The 16,024-nt window shown below is 44.0% G+C and overlaps 1 protein-coding gene across 2 annotated transcripts; it reads right to left on the reverse strand.

Annotated features, from left to right (window-relative positions):
* Positions 1-1,874: 1,874 nt before the first annotated feature.
* LOC111145908 (thioredoxin) lies at positions 1,875-15,823 on the reverse strand. Of its 2 annotated transcripts, XM_022501211.1 has the most exons (5): positions 15,638-15,823; positions 11,067-11,171; positions 10,189-10,248; positions 2,543-2,608; positions 1,875-2,090 (listed from the first exon to the last, which is right to left on the reverse strand). In XM_022501211.1, exons 1-5 carry the CDS (start codon positions 15,659-15,661, stop codon positions 2,028-2,030), a joined length of 318 nt encoding a protein of 105 aa, XP_022356919.1. In that variant the 5' UTR covers positions 15,662-15,823; the 3' UTR covers positions 1,875-2,027. The 2 variants fall into 2 exon arrangements, with proteins under 2 accessions (XP_022356919.1, XP_022356920.1); XM_022501212.1 differs by lacking the exon at positions 10,189-10,248.
* Between the last annotated feature and the right edge of the window lie 201 nt (positions 15,824-16,024).

Genomic DNA, 16,024 nt, shown 5'->3' on the forward strand with positions numbered 1-16,024 from the left:
AGCCAAAGGCAGCAGCTTCGCCAGCTCAGTCACCCAGGTGTCCCAAGACCTCATTTTTAATGACTAACCCTCCATTGTGTATATATACATGTACCATATCTCTATCCAGTCATCTGTCTATCCCTGAACACTTGGGTGCTTCCTTATCTTGGCTATTGAAAATAATGCTGCAATAAACACATAGGTGCGTGTATCTTTTTTTTTTTTAAGATTTTATTTATTTGGTAGAGAAAGAGGTCACAAGTAGGCAGACAGAAAGGCAGAGAGAGAGTGGGAAGCAGGCTCCCCACTGAGCAGAGAGCCCGATGCAGGGCTCGATCCCAGGACCCTGAGATCATGACCTGAGCCAAAGGCAGAGGCTTAACCCACTGAGCCACCCAGACGCCCTTGTGTGTATCTTTTTAAATCAGTGTTTGGTTTTATCGATGGGTAAATACCCAGTAGTGGAATTACTGGATTATGTGCTTTCAAATTTTTGGAGGAAACTCCAGTTTTCCATAGTGGCTGCATCAGTTAACACTCCCCACCACCAATGCATAAGGGTTCCTTTTTCTCCACATCCTCGTCAACATTTGTTACTTTTTGACTGTAGCCATTCTGACAGGTGTGTGGCGGTATCTCATTGTGGTTTTGATTTGCATTTCCGGTGATGAGTGATGTTGGCACATCTTTTCATGTGTTTGTTGACCAATCTGCATGTCATCTTTGGAAAAATGTCTATTCAGATTCTGTCAACTTTTTTTTTTAAGATTTTATTTATTTGACAGAGATCACAAGTAGGCAAAGAGGCAGGGAGAGGGAGGAAGCAGGCTCCCCGCTGAGCAGACAGCCTGATGCGGGGCTCGATCCCAGGACCCTGAGACCATGACCTGAGCAGGAGGCAGAGGCTTTAACCCACTGAGCCACCCAGGTGCCCTAGATTCTGTCCATTTTTAAAGTCCGATTATTTTGGTGTTGTATAAATTCTTTATATTTTGGATTATCAACCCCTTATTGGACATAACATTTGCATTATTTTCTCCCATTCAGTAGATTGCCATCTGTTGGTTTCCTTCCCTGTGCAAAAGCTTCTTAGTTTGGTAGTCACAAAGGTTTATTTGTGCTTTTCTTTTCTGTTGTCTGAGACACATCTAGAAAAGTGTTGCTGGGGCTGATATGAGTACTAGTAGTTTTATACTTTCGGGTCTCTCACATTTAGGTCTTTGTATATGTTGTAAGAAAGTGGCCCAGTTTCATGTCTTGCATGTATCTGTCCAATTTTCCCAATACCATTTATTGGAGACTTCTCCATTGCATATTCTTTGTCTCTTTAGTCACAGACTGAACACACGTGTGGGTTTATTTCTAGACTCTCCAGTCTGTAACACTGATCTATGAAACCCTAAAGACAGACTTCTTTAATGAAATGACCAGTAACTTCCACACCGTTTACCACTTAAGTTAGTATGTCTATCTGGCCTCCAAAACCAGTTTCAGATTGTTCCCATGGCAATGTTTGCAGAACTCCCTTGTGAGCTAACCGTGAAGAACTGCTAATGGACAGAAGTCTGTTTCCACTGACAAAACAGCAGCTCGCTGTGATGTTTGAGGCTAGAATCTCAAACCAGAGAAAATTAGACGGGCCTCAATTTTGGTCTGAGGATCATTTAGACAGCAGATCTACCTGCTAGAATAGAGAACATGATTCTCTCTGCTCAGAGGAGTCAAACAGTTATAACATACTACCTTGTTATCTGCATTGCCCACCAAAAGATTTTTAATCAGCAGCCTATAAGGTCACTAGAGTTATCGACAGTATATGAAATTAAGACATTAAATGTCATCTAATGGCCACATTTCATTTATTCTGAAAGCTATTCAAAGACACCAGACAGTTTTAAAAAGGGTAGAATTAATATTTTATTGTCACTTATAATCAGACGGCAGTTGGGTATAGAGTCTTCATACTTGATCTTTCCTTTTTGTAAATAAAAAAAAATTACAAGTTTTCAACAGCCAAGGGCTGGTTATGTTTTCAGAAAACATAATTAGATTAATTCATTTATGGTGGCTTCAAGTTTTTCCTTATTAGCTCCAGAAAATTCACTCACCTGTTAAGAAAATATTGAATTGTGGTTAGATGTAGTTTTGTGACTGCGATATCACAGAACAGGGGAATAAGAGGGAAGGCAGAGGGAGAGGAAGTGTAATCTTACTTGAAAGAACTGGTTATAAGCCAGAGCTACAAATTTTAGGTTAAAAACAAGTTCTCCCCCACTATCCCCCAGTTTGTGTTTAAGACAGATAAAATTTCTCTCTCAAAAATCAATGTACTTAAAAAAATATGAAGCACCAATCATGGGATTAGTGACTAGTTCTATCAAAGATCAATTTTCAATTGGATGTCACAGCATGTACTGAATGAAGAACGACCTATTTAAATATTATTAAAAGTAGAAAATGGGGACAGGCTTTTCCACTTGAAGGGCTAAGTCCCTTCAGTGTCTTAATTTATTCTCTGTTTTCCTATTGGCCAGCTGGATAGAAGGTCCGATGTACCTACCTTCTGTCCCTTTTTAAAAAACTGGAAGGTCGGCATGCATTTGACTTCACACTCTGAAGCGACATCCTATGGAGGGAGAGGCAAGGATAAGAACCAAGACTGAGCGTTGAGCTTTGACAGAAGTAATCTCTAACCACACTATTCTCCCCTGTTATATACCTCAAAAGTCAGCACTAGAATATTTTTTAAGCATATGAAAACTGATGGGACTGAATGAAATGGCGGCAGAAGAGGCAAACTGGTTATATTCTCAATGCAGATTAATAGGCACCCCCCTCTGGAGGGGCCGCCAACAAGCAGAATGCATCAGATACAATGACCCAGTGAGTTGTTTAACCCAATTATATCTTGGCTATTTCAAGTATAAAGGAGCAATAACAGATCCTTCTGTAACTATACTCAGGATTTAGAATCTTAACTATTCCTCGGAATTAGTACTGCTCTTCTTTGTTCCTAGTTTTTTCCAATCTTCTTCTGGTAGTGGAGTCCACAGCTGATGGTCATAAAGACTAAAACACAGCCTTAGCAAGAGGACCAATAATTTACTCACCAAAGAACTGTTCTAGAACAAAGGCCTAGTAACCCAAAGACAAAGCTCTACACCATATCTTTCTGCTTTTAACTAAACATTCACTTGTACGTTCTTGTATCTGGCTGCACATCTTGAACAAAGGTCCCTGAAATATCAAGCATTCCCTAATTCTGTAACCGGAATACCAAAAGAGAACTTCTAACACCCCTTGCCCACCCCCAATACTTTGTTTATACAAGGGCTGGGGGAAATACCCCATAAAGTGGTTTGGTTTGCACAAGAGTTTTGGATCAAGAGATCCATTAGGGATGTCTGCCTGGTTCTCAAGAGGCTTGGGAAAGAAAGGCAGACCCAAAAGCAGTGAGGGACAGCAACCAAGGAGGCTGAATTCTGAGAACCAGATCGGAAAACCAAAGAGCCTACTGAGTAAAGGAAGGTGTCGTGGTGATTTCTAGCTTACTATTCGGCAGGGCACAGGACTTAAAAAAAGGGGGCGTGGGCAGGCGTCTGAGCCCCAAGTAATGGCAGCATGCCAGCCCAAGTTCATCTCCTCCACCAAGACTGGGGAGGAAAAACAAAGGGAGTTTTATAGCTTTATAAATTTGCTTTGCTGGTAGCTTGGGCAAGAAGGAGAGTGAGCACCACGGTTAGAGGAATTCCTTCCAGATAACCTTGACTTTTCCTCTAAATGCTGGCTGACAAAGAGGCACAAGGACAGTACTGACTGGAATAAAAAATGGCTAATAGGTTCTGAATGCCTAGGGAAGTTACCACCACAATGAAGATTCTACAATTCTAGTAATCCCCTTGGGCAAGAACATCCAAGATTGAAAATAGGGTGAACACTTGACAGGGAGACTATGAACTGCCCATGACCAGGTTCCGGAAGGACTGTGGATGAGGATTCAGGAAATCAGAAGATGACGAGTTAGAAGGGGAGAGGGGGACTGGCTTAGGTACAAGATTGAAAACTGGTAGTCTAGGGGGCTGAATCAGGTCCAGATACACTGCTTGGCTCACGTAAGAGCTGAAAGCAAATCTCTGCATGGGTTGCAACAGCAGCTACCTCTTGAACTTGAGTATTTGGGAACACCGGGCTCACCCCTCACAGCGCTAGGGAAAACAGCTGTTTGCCTCGGCCCCTTCCCTCTCTGGTGCACACGGAAGCCACTGGCTGGAAATCACCTTTCACGCAGGCAGTTGGCAGAGCCTCATAGGAGCTGGGTGTTCATTTTACATTTACAGAACAAGGGCAGCCACCTGGAAAGGATGAGCCATCCTCTTCCCGACTTCCAACCAGAAACCCCCGGAGGCATGACTGAGCTGCATCACACACAAAGGCAGGTAAAACAGAACCTCGACAGTCATCACAACTTTCTGATGAGAAAGCTTTATCAGCAGAAGATACAGGTCTCCTCCCAGTCAGTGAACGTGATAGTCTAATCGATGTTCTCAGATTCCAGACGCCTTACCCCTAACCTACCCAGAAGCTCAGCATTCCTACATCGGCACAACTGCTTAATTTACAATAAAATCCTAAAACTGGAAAAAAGATGAATGCTCAGAAGTGGTGCCCATGCTTTGAGAGAGGAGAGTATGAACAAGACTTTTAAGATTTTATTTATTCATTTGACAGAGATCACAAGTAGGCAGGGAGGCAGGCAGAGAGAGAGGAGGAAGCAGGCTCCCTGCTGAGCAGAGAACCCGATGTGGGCTCCATCCCAGGACCCCGAGATCATGACCTGAGCCGAAGGCAGAGGATTTAACCCACTGAGCCACCCAGGTGCCCCTGAACAAGACTTTTAAAATACTTCTAAAAATTACAGTCAAATCTTTACGTGGTAAATTTTTAAAAAAATTGAGTTTTCTTTCACTGGGTATGAAAGGGGTTTGCTGTTGTTTCTTTTAAAAGGACCTAGGATTTTAAACCTTAATTTAATTCCCCAAAGTGAGGCTTTGTTACTTGCAATTTATGAACATCCTTATGAATAAATTCTCTGACATATCCAAGGACAAAACCTTAATGTGATATGGCTAAGCTTATTAAGGAAGATCATTTTTATTTGCATAAGTATAATCCACCTTTACTGCAGAAAAACTGGAAGAGGGAAACAATTCCTCCTCAACTAGCTACTAAAACATGTTACTATTGTATCTAAACGCTTTTCTTTATAAAACCTATGCTGTGCGCAGGCTACACATACAGTATAACATACCTACAGTGGACTTTTCCCCACGAAAAAGTACACAGTTTTTATGGTCCTATCAACACGGCATCAGTGGAACTAATCCGTGGTCAGTATGTGAAAGGCTTTGATTTTTGCTTCAGGCGAACACTTGCATCTGCCTATACAAGCATCTCTGCAGCCTCTCTGGTCACCCCCGCTGGAAGCAGAATTGCTAAGAAAAAGAACATGTTCCCTTTATTTTTTTTTTATTTTTATTTTTTTAAAGATTTATTTATTTACCTGACAGACAGAGATCACAAGTAGGCAGAGAGAGAGAGGAGGAAGCAGGCTCCCCGCCAAGCAGAGAGCCCGATGCAGGGCTCGATCCCAGGACCCTGGGACCATGACCTGAGCCGAAGGCAGAGGCTTTAACCCACTGAGCCACCCAGGCGCCCCGAACATGTTGCTTTTAAAAGCTCCAGATACATATTAAAATGACCTCTGAATCTGAAAGTGTATCAACTAGTCAGTATTGATCATGATTTTTGCCACCAGCCCTTCTCTACCCCATTCATTACAAACACGGGCTTTAGCCTACGCATCAGACTTCTGTTGTGTGACAGGATTTTTCCAGGCCCATTTCCTCAGTAGCAAGAGAGGTAAACAGTTAAGTTCCTGAGCCTACAAGAACCAGAGTGGTTAACGTGCTTAACAATGTCCATCACTTCTCTAAGTATGTTCAATATTTTCTAGGATTTTTGTTTATACCCAAGAAAAACCTAGAAGACATCTAAAGAATGAGTCAGAGCTGCAGCCCGTTAACCCCAAATGATTAATGATTAATACACATTTAAATCTTTTTTTTTTTTTTAACTTTCTAGTCTATTCCATGGGTATACCTGCCTACTCTGTTACAAGACCACCGTGTTAGTAAATGCAGCTAATACACTATTTTTATGGGGCCTGACCTTTCTGATCCTCCACGACTTCTCTCCCAGTTAGTTTGTTTTTACAAATACTTTCTAGGACTTTCCTGTCTTATTTCAGAATGTTAATCAATGGCCCCAAAATATCAGGTTAACATTGCATCAGACAAACTTGGGGAATACCGACGTTTTAACAATGCCGAGTCACTATCCAGGAACACAGTACACCTACCTAAGATCTTTTATGGACTTTTCAACCTCTTCCTTTCTACTACTACTACTTTTTTTTTTTTTTTTTTAAAGATTTTATTTATGGGGCCCCTGGGTGGCTCAGTGGATTAAGCCACTGCCTTCGGCTCAGGTCATGATCTCGGGGTTCTGGGATCGAGCCCCACATCGGGCTCTCTGCTCAGCAGGGAGCCTGCTTCCCCCTGACTCTCTGCCTACTTGTGATCTCTCTCTGTCAAATAAATAAATAAAATCTTAAAAAAAAATAAAGATTTTATTTATTTATTTGTCAGAGAGAGTGAGCACAGGCAGACAGAGAGGCAGGCAGAGGCAGAGGGAGAAGCAGGCTCCCTGCTGAGCAAGGAGCCTGACGTGGGACTCGATCCCAGGACGCTGGGATCATGACCTGAGCTGAAGGCAGCCACTTAACCAACTGAGTCACCCAGGCGTCCCACTACTACTTTTAATTTGCCTATTCTTAATAGTGACTCTAAAGGTATTTGTCTTTAAACTTCAACTGTAAAGATATTTTTATCACGTTCTTCACCTAAAAATAAAAGTAGCCCCCCTCCTACTGATGCCACCAACTTGGTTTTATAAACAATCTGGAATTTTAAGAATATAATGAAATTCACTTTTTAGGGAGTGTTTAAGTTCTGTGAATTCTGACAAGTGCACAGTGACGTAACACTAAAACCAAGACAGACTGTTCCCTCGCTCTCCTAAAATTTCCTCAGCAGCTCCTCCAGACTCCAATCCTCCCCCAGCCCTCTGCCCCCACCTGTTTCCCATCCCTATAGTTTTGTGCAATCTGATTTATTAGTAAGTGTAATAAGACTACTTTTTACCTAAGTTTAGTTTCATTGGTTTCTAGCTTAGAACTCCGTATGGCCAAAGTAACTTTAAACTTGCTTTTGTCACTTCTATTAACTCATCTTATCAAAACGGAAACACACAATGTTCTAAAAGGCTGCACAATTATCAGGTCTAGATTATTTTGTTTGTTTTAATTTACAAAGTTAAGTATCCCACCCTATACACAATTGGTACTAGAGTCAAGTCTATCATTTTCAAAAGGACTGGTACTCCTACTCTTCTATAAATACAAAATTTTCTTTGTGTATCACATTATGCCCATGCCTCCTAATTTTTCCAGGGCCTGGAAAAATTTGTTTGAATCTGTCACACCTAAAAGGTAACTTCCTTATGCTCAAGTGCTTACAGAGCCTTCTATTAAAATTATACACTGCTTATGCCAAAGACACTACAAAGTACCAGAAGTCTGAAATTCATCAGCAGGGAATTATCTGCACAATAAAGACTAGTCCATTTCATCCATTAACAATATGACCTAATTCTCAGAAATGTGACTGAAGTACTTTTTATCCCTTGTCTCTATTTTAGAGTCGAAATAAGGGGATGACTTTACCAAGACCTGCAAATTCCATGAGGAAACACTACTGCCTGTCAATCAACTGCTTTGACAGAATTTGCTAGGAGAATAATTCTGAACGGCCTGGGGAGTTGGAGCTAGTAGACACTGTTACATGTATGTGACCAAAGATTCTGCTCAATTTCTAACTCTACAACAGGTTGATGAGGCTATTCAGATGGTGTTGTAATAGTATCATTAAAGGTATTCAAAGTAAAACACTGTGTGTTGCTCAATCTTTAGAATACAGAGGCAAAGTGAAAGGTCCTCAACTTGTGAGGGTCACTCTGAGGTCTAGAAAGTTTGAGGGTGTATATGCTAATCAGATATGAAGGAAGAGTTCGGCCCCACAAAAGGCCTTGCTTGCTCTGCATATCTTCTTCCTCAAGGTTTCGGATTCCAGCCCTGAGAACACCTGTCCAGGGTCTGGCAAGGTGCACAGGTCTGCCTGCTCGGCCTGACCTACCCCTCCTCCTGTGCGGCAGGCCGCTCATCTGTTCTGTGGGCGTGCTAATCAAGGCGGTTATCACAGCTGCCCGAGGATAAAGGGACACAACCAGCATCGAGCACAGGTTATTCCTTTCCAATAAAAACCGAAGAGATTCACTTACTGTCTGACAGGGTCCCAGGACCAGTCAGCAATCTCTCTAGTCCCTTCCAGGTACCATATCTACCTGGCTCAAGTGACCGCAGAGAAAAAAATGCCTGTAAGTTAGGTTTAGGTGGGGAGCAAGAGTCTGTTCACAGGCACCTGCTCTCTACTCTCTACTCTTTTTCTTAAAACTCTGGGACAATCACTTTACCTTATAAAATAAACAAACTCTATACCTACTGCATGCCAGCCAGGTAAGTAAGATAGACTTTCTGGTCTCAAGAACTCACAGAGACTAATGATAAAAGACAGACAAAAAGACTACTACTAGTTAAGATTCTCTGAACACAGGCAGGCACAACTCTAGACACTTCGTAAGGATCATCTCACGTCATCCTGACAACTCCTGCAGGACGCTGGGTAAACACGGTTGTTTTACAGAGGCTCACACTGAGATGGAACTGGAAAGTAAAGCAGGCAGTCTAGGTATAGGATCCTTCCCTTTCTACTACCGTAAATGCAAGGGGGTGGGGGGAAGGGGCAGAGGACAACATGGAGACACAGATGAACGGAAAGCCTAGTCTGGTGGAGAAAGGTTCCTGGAGAAGATGTGAAGCTTACAGCTAGTGTCTAAGGTATGAAAGGAAAACATGTGCCAGAATGAGAAGACCCCACCAGGAAAGGCATGAGTATGGAATCAGAAAATGTGCTAAGACAAAACAATTTGGTGATCATAGGTCCTCACAGGTTTAAAAGTACTGCCATATACCTGTTTTTATAAACTCTGTACCTTTATTATACACTCTAAGTTTTGCTTAATGAAAAAGCCACCCCAGGAGGCTAATGAGGCAAGTATTAAGGTTAGCCTAAAGCAGAAGTTCCTGAGCCAGGCCTGGAACCTGGGTGGCACCCTTTGGGCCACCTCTTACCCTTACCCCTCCTGCCTCCGGGGATAAGGGAAAAATGTCCACATATCTGTAAAGAACTTCTAGGTAGTATTCTTGAACGTGAATAAGCTATCCTAGCTCAGTGGGCTGGAGGGGAAGCAGGTCTTGGGCCAGGAGCAGGATCTGCACCCACCCTGTGCCAGAGCTTCCTCTGAAGAGCAAGGGCCAGGCCAGAGACCCTCGTTTTAAATCCTGACTCTGCCACTTACTGTGACTCCATGGACAACCTATCTTATCTGTAAAAGGGGGATGCATGGCCCCAAGGATTAAATGAATCAATACTTGTAAAGCATGTGGAAGAGTGCCGGGTACACAGTGTTGTAAAGAAGCGTTTGTAAAATTAAATCAACTCTCAAATTTCCCTCCAAATTACTCTCTGCTGTCAGGCATCTTGGTGTTTGTTCTTTAAAACACTGGGTTTTCTAACTGACTAAAAACAAGCAAGATGTGTGAGCTTGTGTTTACACCTTCTCATGTCAGTAGTTCCCACAGAATCCCAAGAGTGGTCTCCCAATTTTTAAGTCTATGGATTTAGTTATCATATTCCAATTCAATTTTGATTTATTGAGCATCTGTTAAAATGAATGTATTAGTTTTTAGAAAGGTGACTGGTAAGGTACAGAAGCTTTAACCATCTGTTTTAGGATGTGATATACATAGCTCTGGGTAGCTAGGATAAGCTCATAATTAGCACAATTACCTTTTGTGGCTGGGTCTGTAGCTGTCATATTACTTGACATGTATGTAAACAAGCACTTGCAATTCAGAGAAGAAGGCCAATGTGAAAAGCTTAGTAGTAGTACAGATTTCCAGTCACATACCTGACAGTCATCCACATCTACTTCAAGGAACACCACATTGGAGTACTTCTCAGAGAGAGACTGCAAAATTTAAAATGAAAAAATCCAGAAAAATTCAGAACTGGGTAATGGCAAGTCACGATACTCAAGCTTCTTTAATAGAAAATAATAAAAGTAGAAACTACTACTTAAAGATCCAAAAATTCAGACTAGGGACCAGGTAACTGCAAAGGACATACGGTCTCTCCGACACAAATTCCTCCTGGCATAAAAGAATTAGGCACATCCACTTTTGAGGCCTGAATTTCAAAAAAGGCCTGCGTTTCAACATGAAGAAAAAGAAAAACCACTTAAGACAACCAAATTAAGTTCTGACAGTTGTCTTCAGTGGGCTACACACGTGCCAAAACTAAATTAGGTTGTTACAATATTACATTTGCATTAAAAGATTTTAAGTAATCTCTACACCCAGCACTGGGCTTGAACTCAAGACCCCAAGATATCCAGAGTCCCATGTTCTACAGAATCTGAGCCAGCCAGGTGTCCCTTAAGTTGTTACACTATTACTTTCAGACCAAATATCCACCACGACCACACACACACTGTCCCTTCATAGCTTTGCTACCACCAACCCGAGAAATACAGAAACTCTTATAAAAACACAACTGGCGGGGCGCCTGAGTGGCTCAGTGGGTTAAGCCTCGGCCTTTAGCTCAGGTCATGATCTCAGGGTCCTGGGATCAAGCCCTGCATCAGGCTCTCTGCTCAGCAGGGAGCCTGCTTCCCACCCCCACCCCCCACCCCGCCTGCGTCTGTCTACTTGTGATCTCTGTCAAATAAATAAATAAAAATCTTAAAAAAACAAAACAACAACAAAACACAACTGGCTTCATACTCACATGAAAGAAAGGCTTGATCATTTTGCAAGGCCCACACCACGTGGCTGAGAAGTCAACTACTACAAGTTTATCCCCTGCACCGTCCAAGGCTTCCTGAAAAGCAAACTAAGAAGAAAAAAAGAAAAGCTGAGGTTAAATATCTCAAAGTCCTGATCAAATGCGAGACAATGTGACACAAAGAAGGATTCAAAGTTACTGCTTTTTAAAAGTTTAATAAACTAAAATGAACCAAATAAACTACTTGAAAAAAGTCCTAGAGTGTGTAGTGTTACTTAATGAGATGAAACAAGTATGATGTGTATAGTGTATCATTAGTCATGTCTTCACCAATTTGTATTCAAACTGAGCAAATGATAACAGACATTTCTATTAGGTTTCCACATCAAATTTAGGTCTACAGCAAACAAGCACCTAAATGTTTATCAATGATGAAGAGGGTCACTTCAATCGAAGAAGTCACAAAGGCAGGGAATTTTGCACTGAAAACAAGTTTAAAAGCGAACACATTTTTTGATCAAAATTGTCTATGATGGAACAAGTCGAAAGCTTTGAAAATATCAAGGAAAATAAACCTCCTGCAGACCCTCACACTCAGAGGGTCACTGTGGACATTAAGCATTCGCACACTCTCCTTAATGGGTTTCCAGAGATGAGAGCACACTGTTTATTGTTGCTGTTTGCCCTTTATCTCAAAACTCTGCCCTTGCTGGAGACAAATGATAGCTTTAGTTCCCCATGCAGGGAATTCTCCTTAGGTGTTATTTTGCATTACAAATATGTCAAATAAAATTCCCCCAGTGAGACAAGCTCAAGAAATCCCTTACCACCAATCTCCCTGAATAATTTACCAATGGTTTGGATTCCGTAACCCCAGGAACCTAACCTTCTAGTTAAAAGGGACTCCTTTTCAAGGACAGTTTAGTCAGTTAGTGCTTACCAAAACTGGGGCAACAGAGAGCAACCCAAACGTAAGTATCTGTAGCTGAAGTCTGGGTTTTCCCTCAAGGGGAAAATGCTGGTCACACTGGTTTAATTAAAAACTAACATTCCCCTCCCTTGAAAGCTAAGAATCATATCATATTCTATTCAGTAAACACCATTTAAAACAAAACAAAACAAAACAACTGAAGTGAATTCTTCTGCAATACAGTTACTTTTCTAGGCTTCTAATTTCTACCTCATGTGTTCTGCAGAAACAATTCAAAAGTGGCATTCCCTTGTCCTGACTTCTGTAACCTTTTACTTACTCAGATGCAAGCTCCCATCCCACCTTGGGGTGTGGGGAAATATTTGTGTGTGAGGGTGGTAGGGCGAGGGAGGGAGAGCGACAACAAGTTAGAATTATAGAAATTATTTTTCCAAACCATCAAGTTTCTCCAGATGATTTAATTCAGAGCCTTCTCTACTGTGATTTTTTAAAAACGTCAAACTATGGATGCCTGGGTGGCTCACTCGTTTAAGCATCTGCGTTCAGCTCAGGTCACGATCCCAGAGTCCTGGAATCCAGTCCCCCTATCAGGCTCCCTCTTCAGGAGGGAACCTTCTTCTCCGTCTCCCTGCTGTTACCCTTGCTTGTGCGCCCTCTCTCTGACAAATAAATAATTAAAATCTTAAAAAAAAAAAAAAAGTCAAACCAGCCATTCTTTACTTCAAGAACCAGGTTAGACAAGAAAAAAAATCAAGGAATGATAATGTCAGATGCATGCACTGTTTGTGAACATGGTTGGCCCTCCATAAACACCTGGTGAGATTACTTACAAAATAAAATATTATACAAACACGCTCAACGGTTTCCCAAACAATTCTGAATCAAATTCAAGCAAAGCTACCTAAAAATCTTGGGGTGGGGAGGAGAAGCATTCAACAGTAACTTTTGGCTTAACTGAAGAATTAGAGTCAGGTATGTGTAAATTTCACAACAAATTCTCTTCTCCTGACACTTAAGTTTGTCTAAAAGAGATATCTTTTGAAAAGGACTCAAGATTATCTAAGAAGCAATCCACAATGTCTAATACTCAGAGACTAACAAGGAAGATCAATAAAGGTCCCCATTATGGACCTAAATATTCTGAAAACAAAACAATGTATTTGGGGTAGATAAGAACAGAGTCTAGTATCTCTTTTCCTAAACACACCCATTCCAAAAGTAATTAACAAGCACAAAAGTGCCCCTGTGTAGAAGGTCGGAGTTCAATAAGGGCCGCTACCACTCTTAATAACATACAACCACGTGTTGATTTCTTCCTCATCACCTTGACAGTCCATTATCCCACTTTATCTAAAACAGATACCAGTGGCTCTGAACCATGACACCTCAGAAAGATCTGACTTAGCCAACGGCACCAAGTTTTAGTTCAGCAGAATGAAAATCTAAAGTGTACTCAACATTTACAAGTAACACTGAACTGAGCTTAACTTTGGATTAATGTCCCTGGGTCATAATCTCGAAGATCACCTATTATCAGGGGCCCTATACCCAACCAATTTCTGGTCACCCTTGTATATCTTCTCATTGATGAGGGGAGGAGGGTGCCAAAACTATGACAACTAAAATAGGGAAAAACTGAAAGATGTGTTCCAGGAGTCAATAGATTCTGTTTGTAGTGTATGGATTCTGAGACAACTATAAGAATCTTTTTATGGACAACTATAAACCAGTCAAAGTCTTCTCCCTCCTTTATGGGTTCTCACCTGTTAGGTTATATTGATGATGTGGTCAGACCCTGGACAACACCTCCCACCCAGACTGATACCTGTCACTGAATAGGTACTGAATAAAAAGTAGGGGGAACAAAATTCTGTATTAATGACCTCTCCAACCAATGACAGGGTTGCTAATTTTAATATAAAAGCTCACACAATAATAAGACATGCCATTTGTAAAAAATTGATTAAGGACAAGCAGATAGCTACAATTAGTCAATCACCATATGGTGGGGGGAGTTCAGAGTCCCTAATAATCAAAGGAGATACAATTTTTCTTACAAATAATGATTTGGCCAAAGTTAGGGGGAGAATGTCAGTGTCGAGGAGGGTGCTGTGAAAGACCACTCTCATATGCTTCTTGGGGATTTACAAACCTTAAATAAAAGGTTCCACCCCTTGACACAATCACTGGGCCCTAACCTGAGGAAACAGCTTGAACTCTGTACAAAGGATTATGATCAAATATATGCACTGAGGCACTGAAAACTGCCTCAATGTTCAGGAATGTGTTCAGATATTGAAATAATTACAAAGCTTCTAACTACACAAAAAGGGTTCAGGCTAAACTAGAAAAGTGGGGGGAGCTCAGGAACAAAACAGGATACATAAAATAATCCAACTACTTTGCAGTGGCTTCTAGGAAATAGGAAGATCGCTCTCTTGCTCAATTTTCTACAGTGACCATATATGCTTTCTGATTTTTAAAGGAACCAAAAGATAAGGCAGCATTATAGAGAAACTTTCATTCCCAAAGCCACCCAGCATCTCTCAGGTCCAGACATTCAAGACGGGCGAGGGCTTGGGATGGGAGGTAACCGCAGGGTAAACGCTTTCCAAGGGTCTTCTACTGTTCCAGCAACATCAATTTCTGCCACTCGCTTTTCTGACTCTGCATCTAACAAACACCTTTTGAATGGCTGCAGTACACCAGACACGAAGTCGGGCTCGGCGTTACCCCGAGCAGGAGGGTATGAGGCTTGCAATATACTCTCAAAGATGGAACACGGTCTTGGACATTCCTAACAGGGCAGAACCACCACCTGGTACCCCAGGGCCGCCGAGCACACAGCCGGGCGCGGCCGCCTCGGGGGCACTCCTGGCTGCAGCGAAACCCACCCACCGTGGGTGAATCACCGACGGGCAGGGCAGAGGAGGCCCCTGGGCCCAGTCTTGGGGACTGAGTCATTCCAAAGCCAGCGCTGCCGGAAACACGCCCTGCGCCGCTAGAGGAGGAGTCCCGAGGGCGCAGCCCCGTCCTCTCTTCCTCGCGGCCACCTGGGCCGCTCGGTCCTCGGGTTCTCCAGCCCAGAGCCGCCCCCTTGCGCAGAGGCCAGCACGCGCCATTTCTGAGGCCGGGCACTGATGGAAGCAGCTGGGGTCTCAGGCCCGGATACGCTCCCAAGGAAACTCACGCCGCCCGGCGTGGGCGATCACACCGCCCACCGGGAGGGAGCGGCGGCCCGCGACCCCGTGCCTCTTTCGAGGGGCCCTCCATCTCCTTCCCCAGCCTGTATCCAGAAAAGCAGCCTCCAGCCTCCATCCCCTCAGCCAACGCGGGTTTCCCGAGCACCGGGGTGCAGGAGGCGCCGTTGGCGGGGAGGGGGGACGCCCGGCGCACTGGACCCGTGCAGCACCGGGGACCCAGAGCCCGCCCTCCAGGGCGCCCTCGTCCCTCTCCTCCCTTGCTCCGGTGCATGCTCCTCTGCCTCAGGCGCGCCCAGGCCCCGGCTTCCCGCAGTCCCCGGCCAAGGCGTCGCGTCCCCTACCCCGGAGCTGCGGAGGGGCGCCTGCCCACCTCCAGCCCTCGCCCTCCCCAGCTACTGAGGCTGCGCGTCGCGCCCGGGCCTTCTCCGGGAAGCGCGTACCTTGCTCTCGATCTGCTTCACCATTTTGGCGGCTGAGGGTCTGACAAGCGACCGTAAGAAGCGATGAAAGTGGATCCAAAACGCCAGACGGAGCTTGCGGAGCGCTCAGCCCGCCTTCCCTTTATAGGACTGGGGGCGGGCGGGCGCGCGCGGCGTGCGTGTTGCGGGAGCGCGCCCGCTCGGGCCTCTCGCGCCCGCCCCGGCGCCCGGGCCAGGCCCCGCCTTCCGGAACAACCGAGGCGCCGGCTGGGGGCGGAGTCGGCGCCGGCTGGGGGCGGAGTCGCCCCCGGGGGCGGGGTTGGCGCGGACGCTGGGCGGGGCTCTAGGGAGCGCCCTGGGCTCCAAGCCCGCTGCCCCGCCCGCGGGCGCCAGGCTGAGAGTCGGGAT

The sequence above is a fragment of the Enhydra lutris genome, unplaced genomic scaffold (genome assembly GCF_002288905.1).
Source record: "Enhydra lutris kenyoni isolate GAN:26980312 unplaced genomic scaffold, ASM228890v2 scaffoldscaffold13, whole genome shotgun sequence".
NCBI lineage: Eukaryota > Metazoa > Chordata > Mammalia > Carnivora > Mustelidae > Enhydra > Enhydra lutris.

What these genes read in the sequence shown, in the direction of transcription:
- LOC111145908 (XM_022501211.1), bottom strand. Translation starts at nt 15,661, where the DNA reads ATGGTGAAGCAGATCGAGAGCAAG. An exon ending in TGAAGCAGATCGAGAGCAAG is followed by an intron (nt 11,172 to 15,637) that starts GTACGCGCTTCC and finishes TTTTCTTCTTAG; the next exon opens with TTTGCTTTTCAGGAAGCCTT. An exon ending in TTTTTAAAAAGGGACAGAAG is followed by an intron (nt 2,091 to 2,542) that starts GTAGGTACATCG and finishes TTTTCTTAACAG; the next exon opens with GTGAGTGAATTTTCTGGAGC.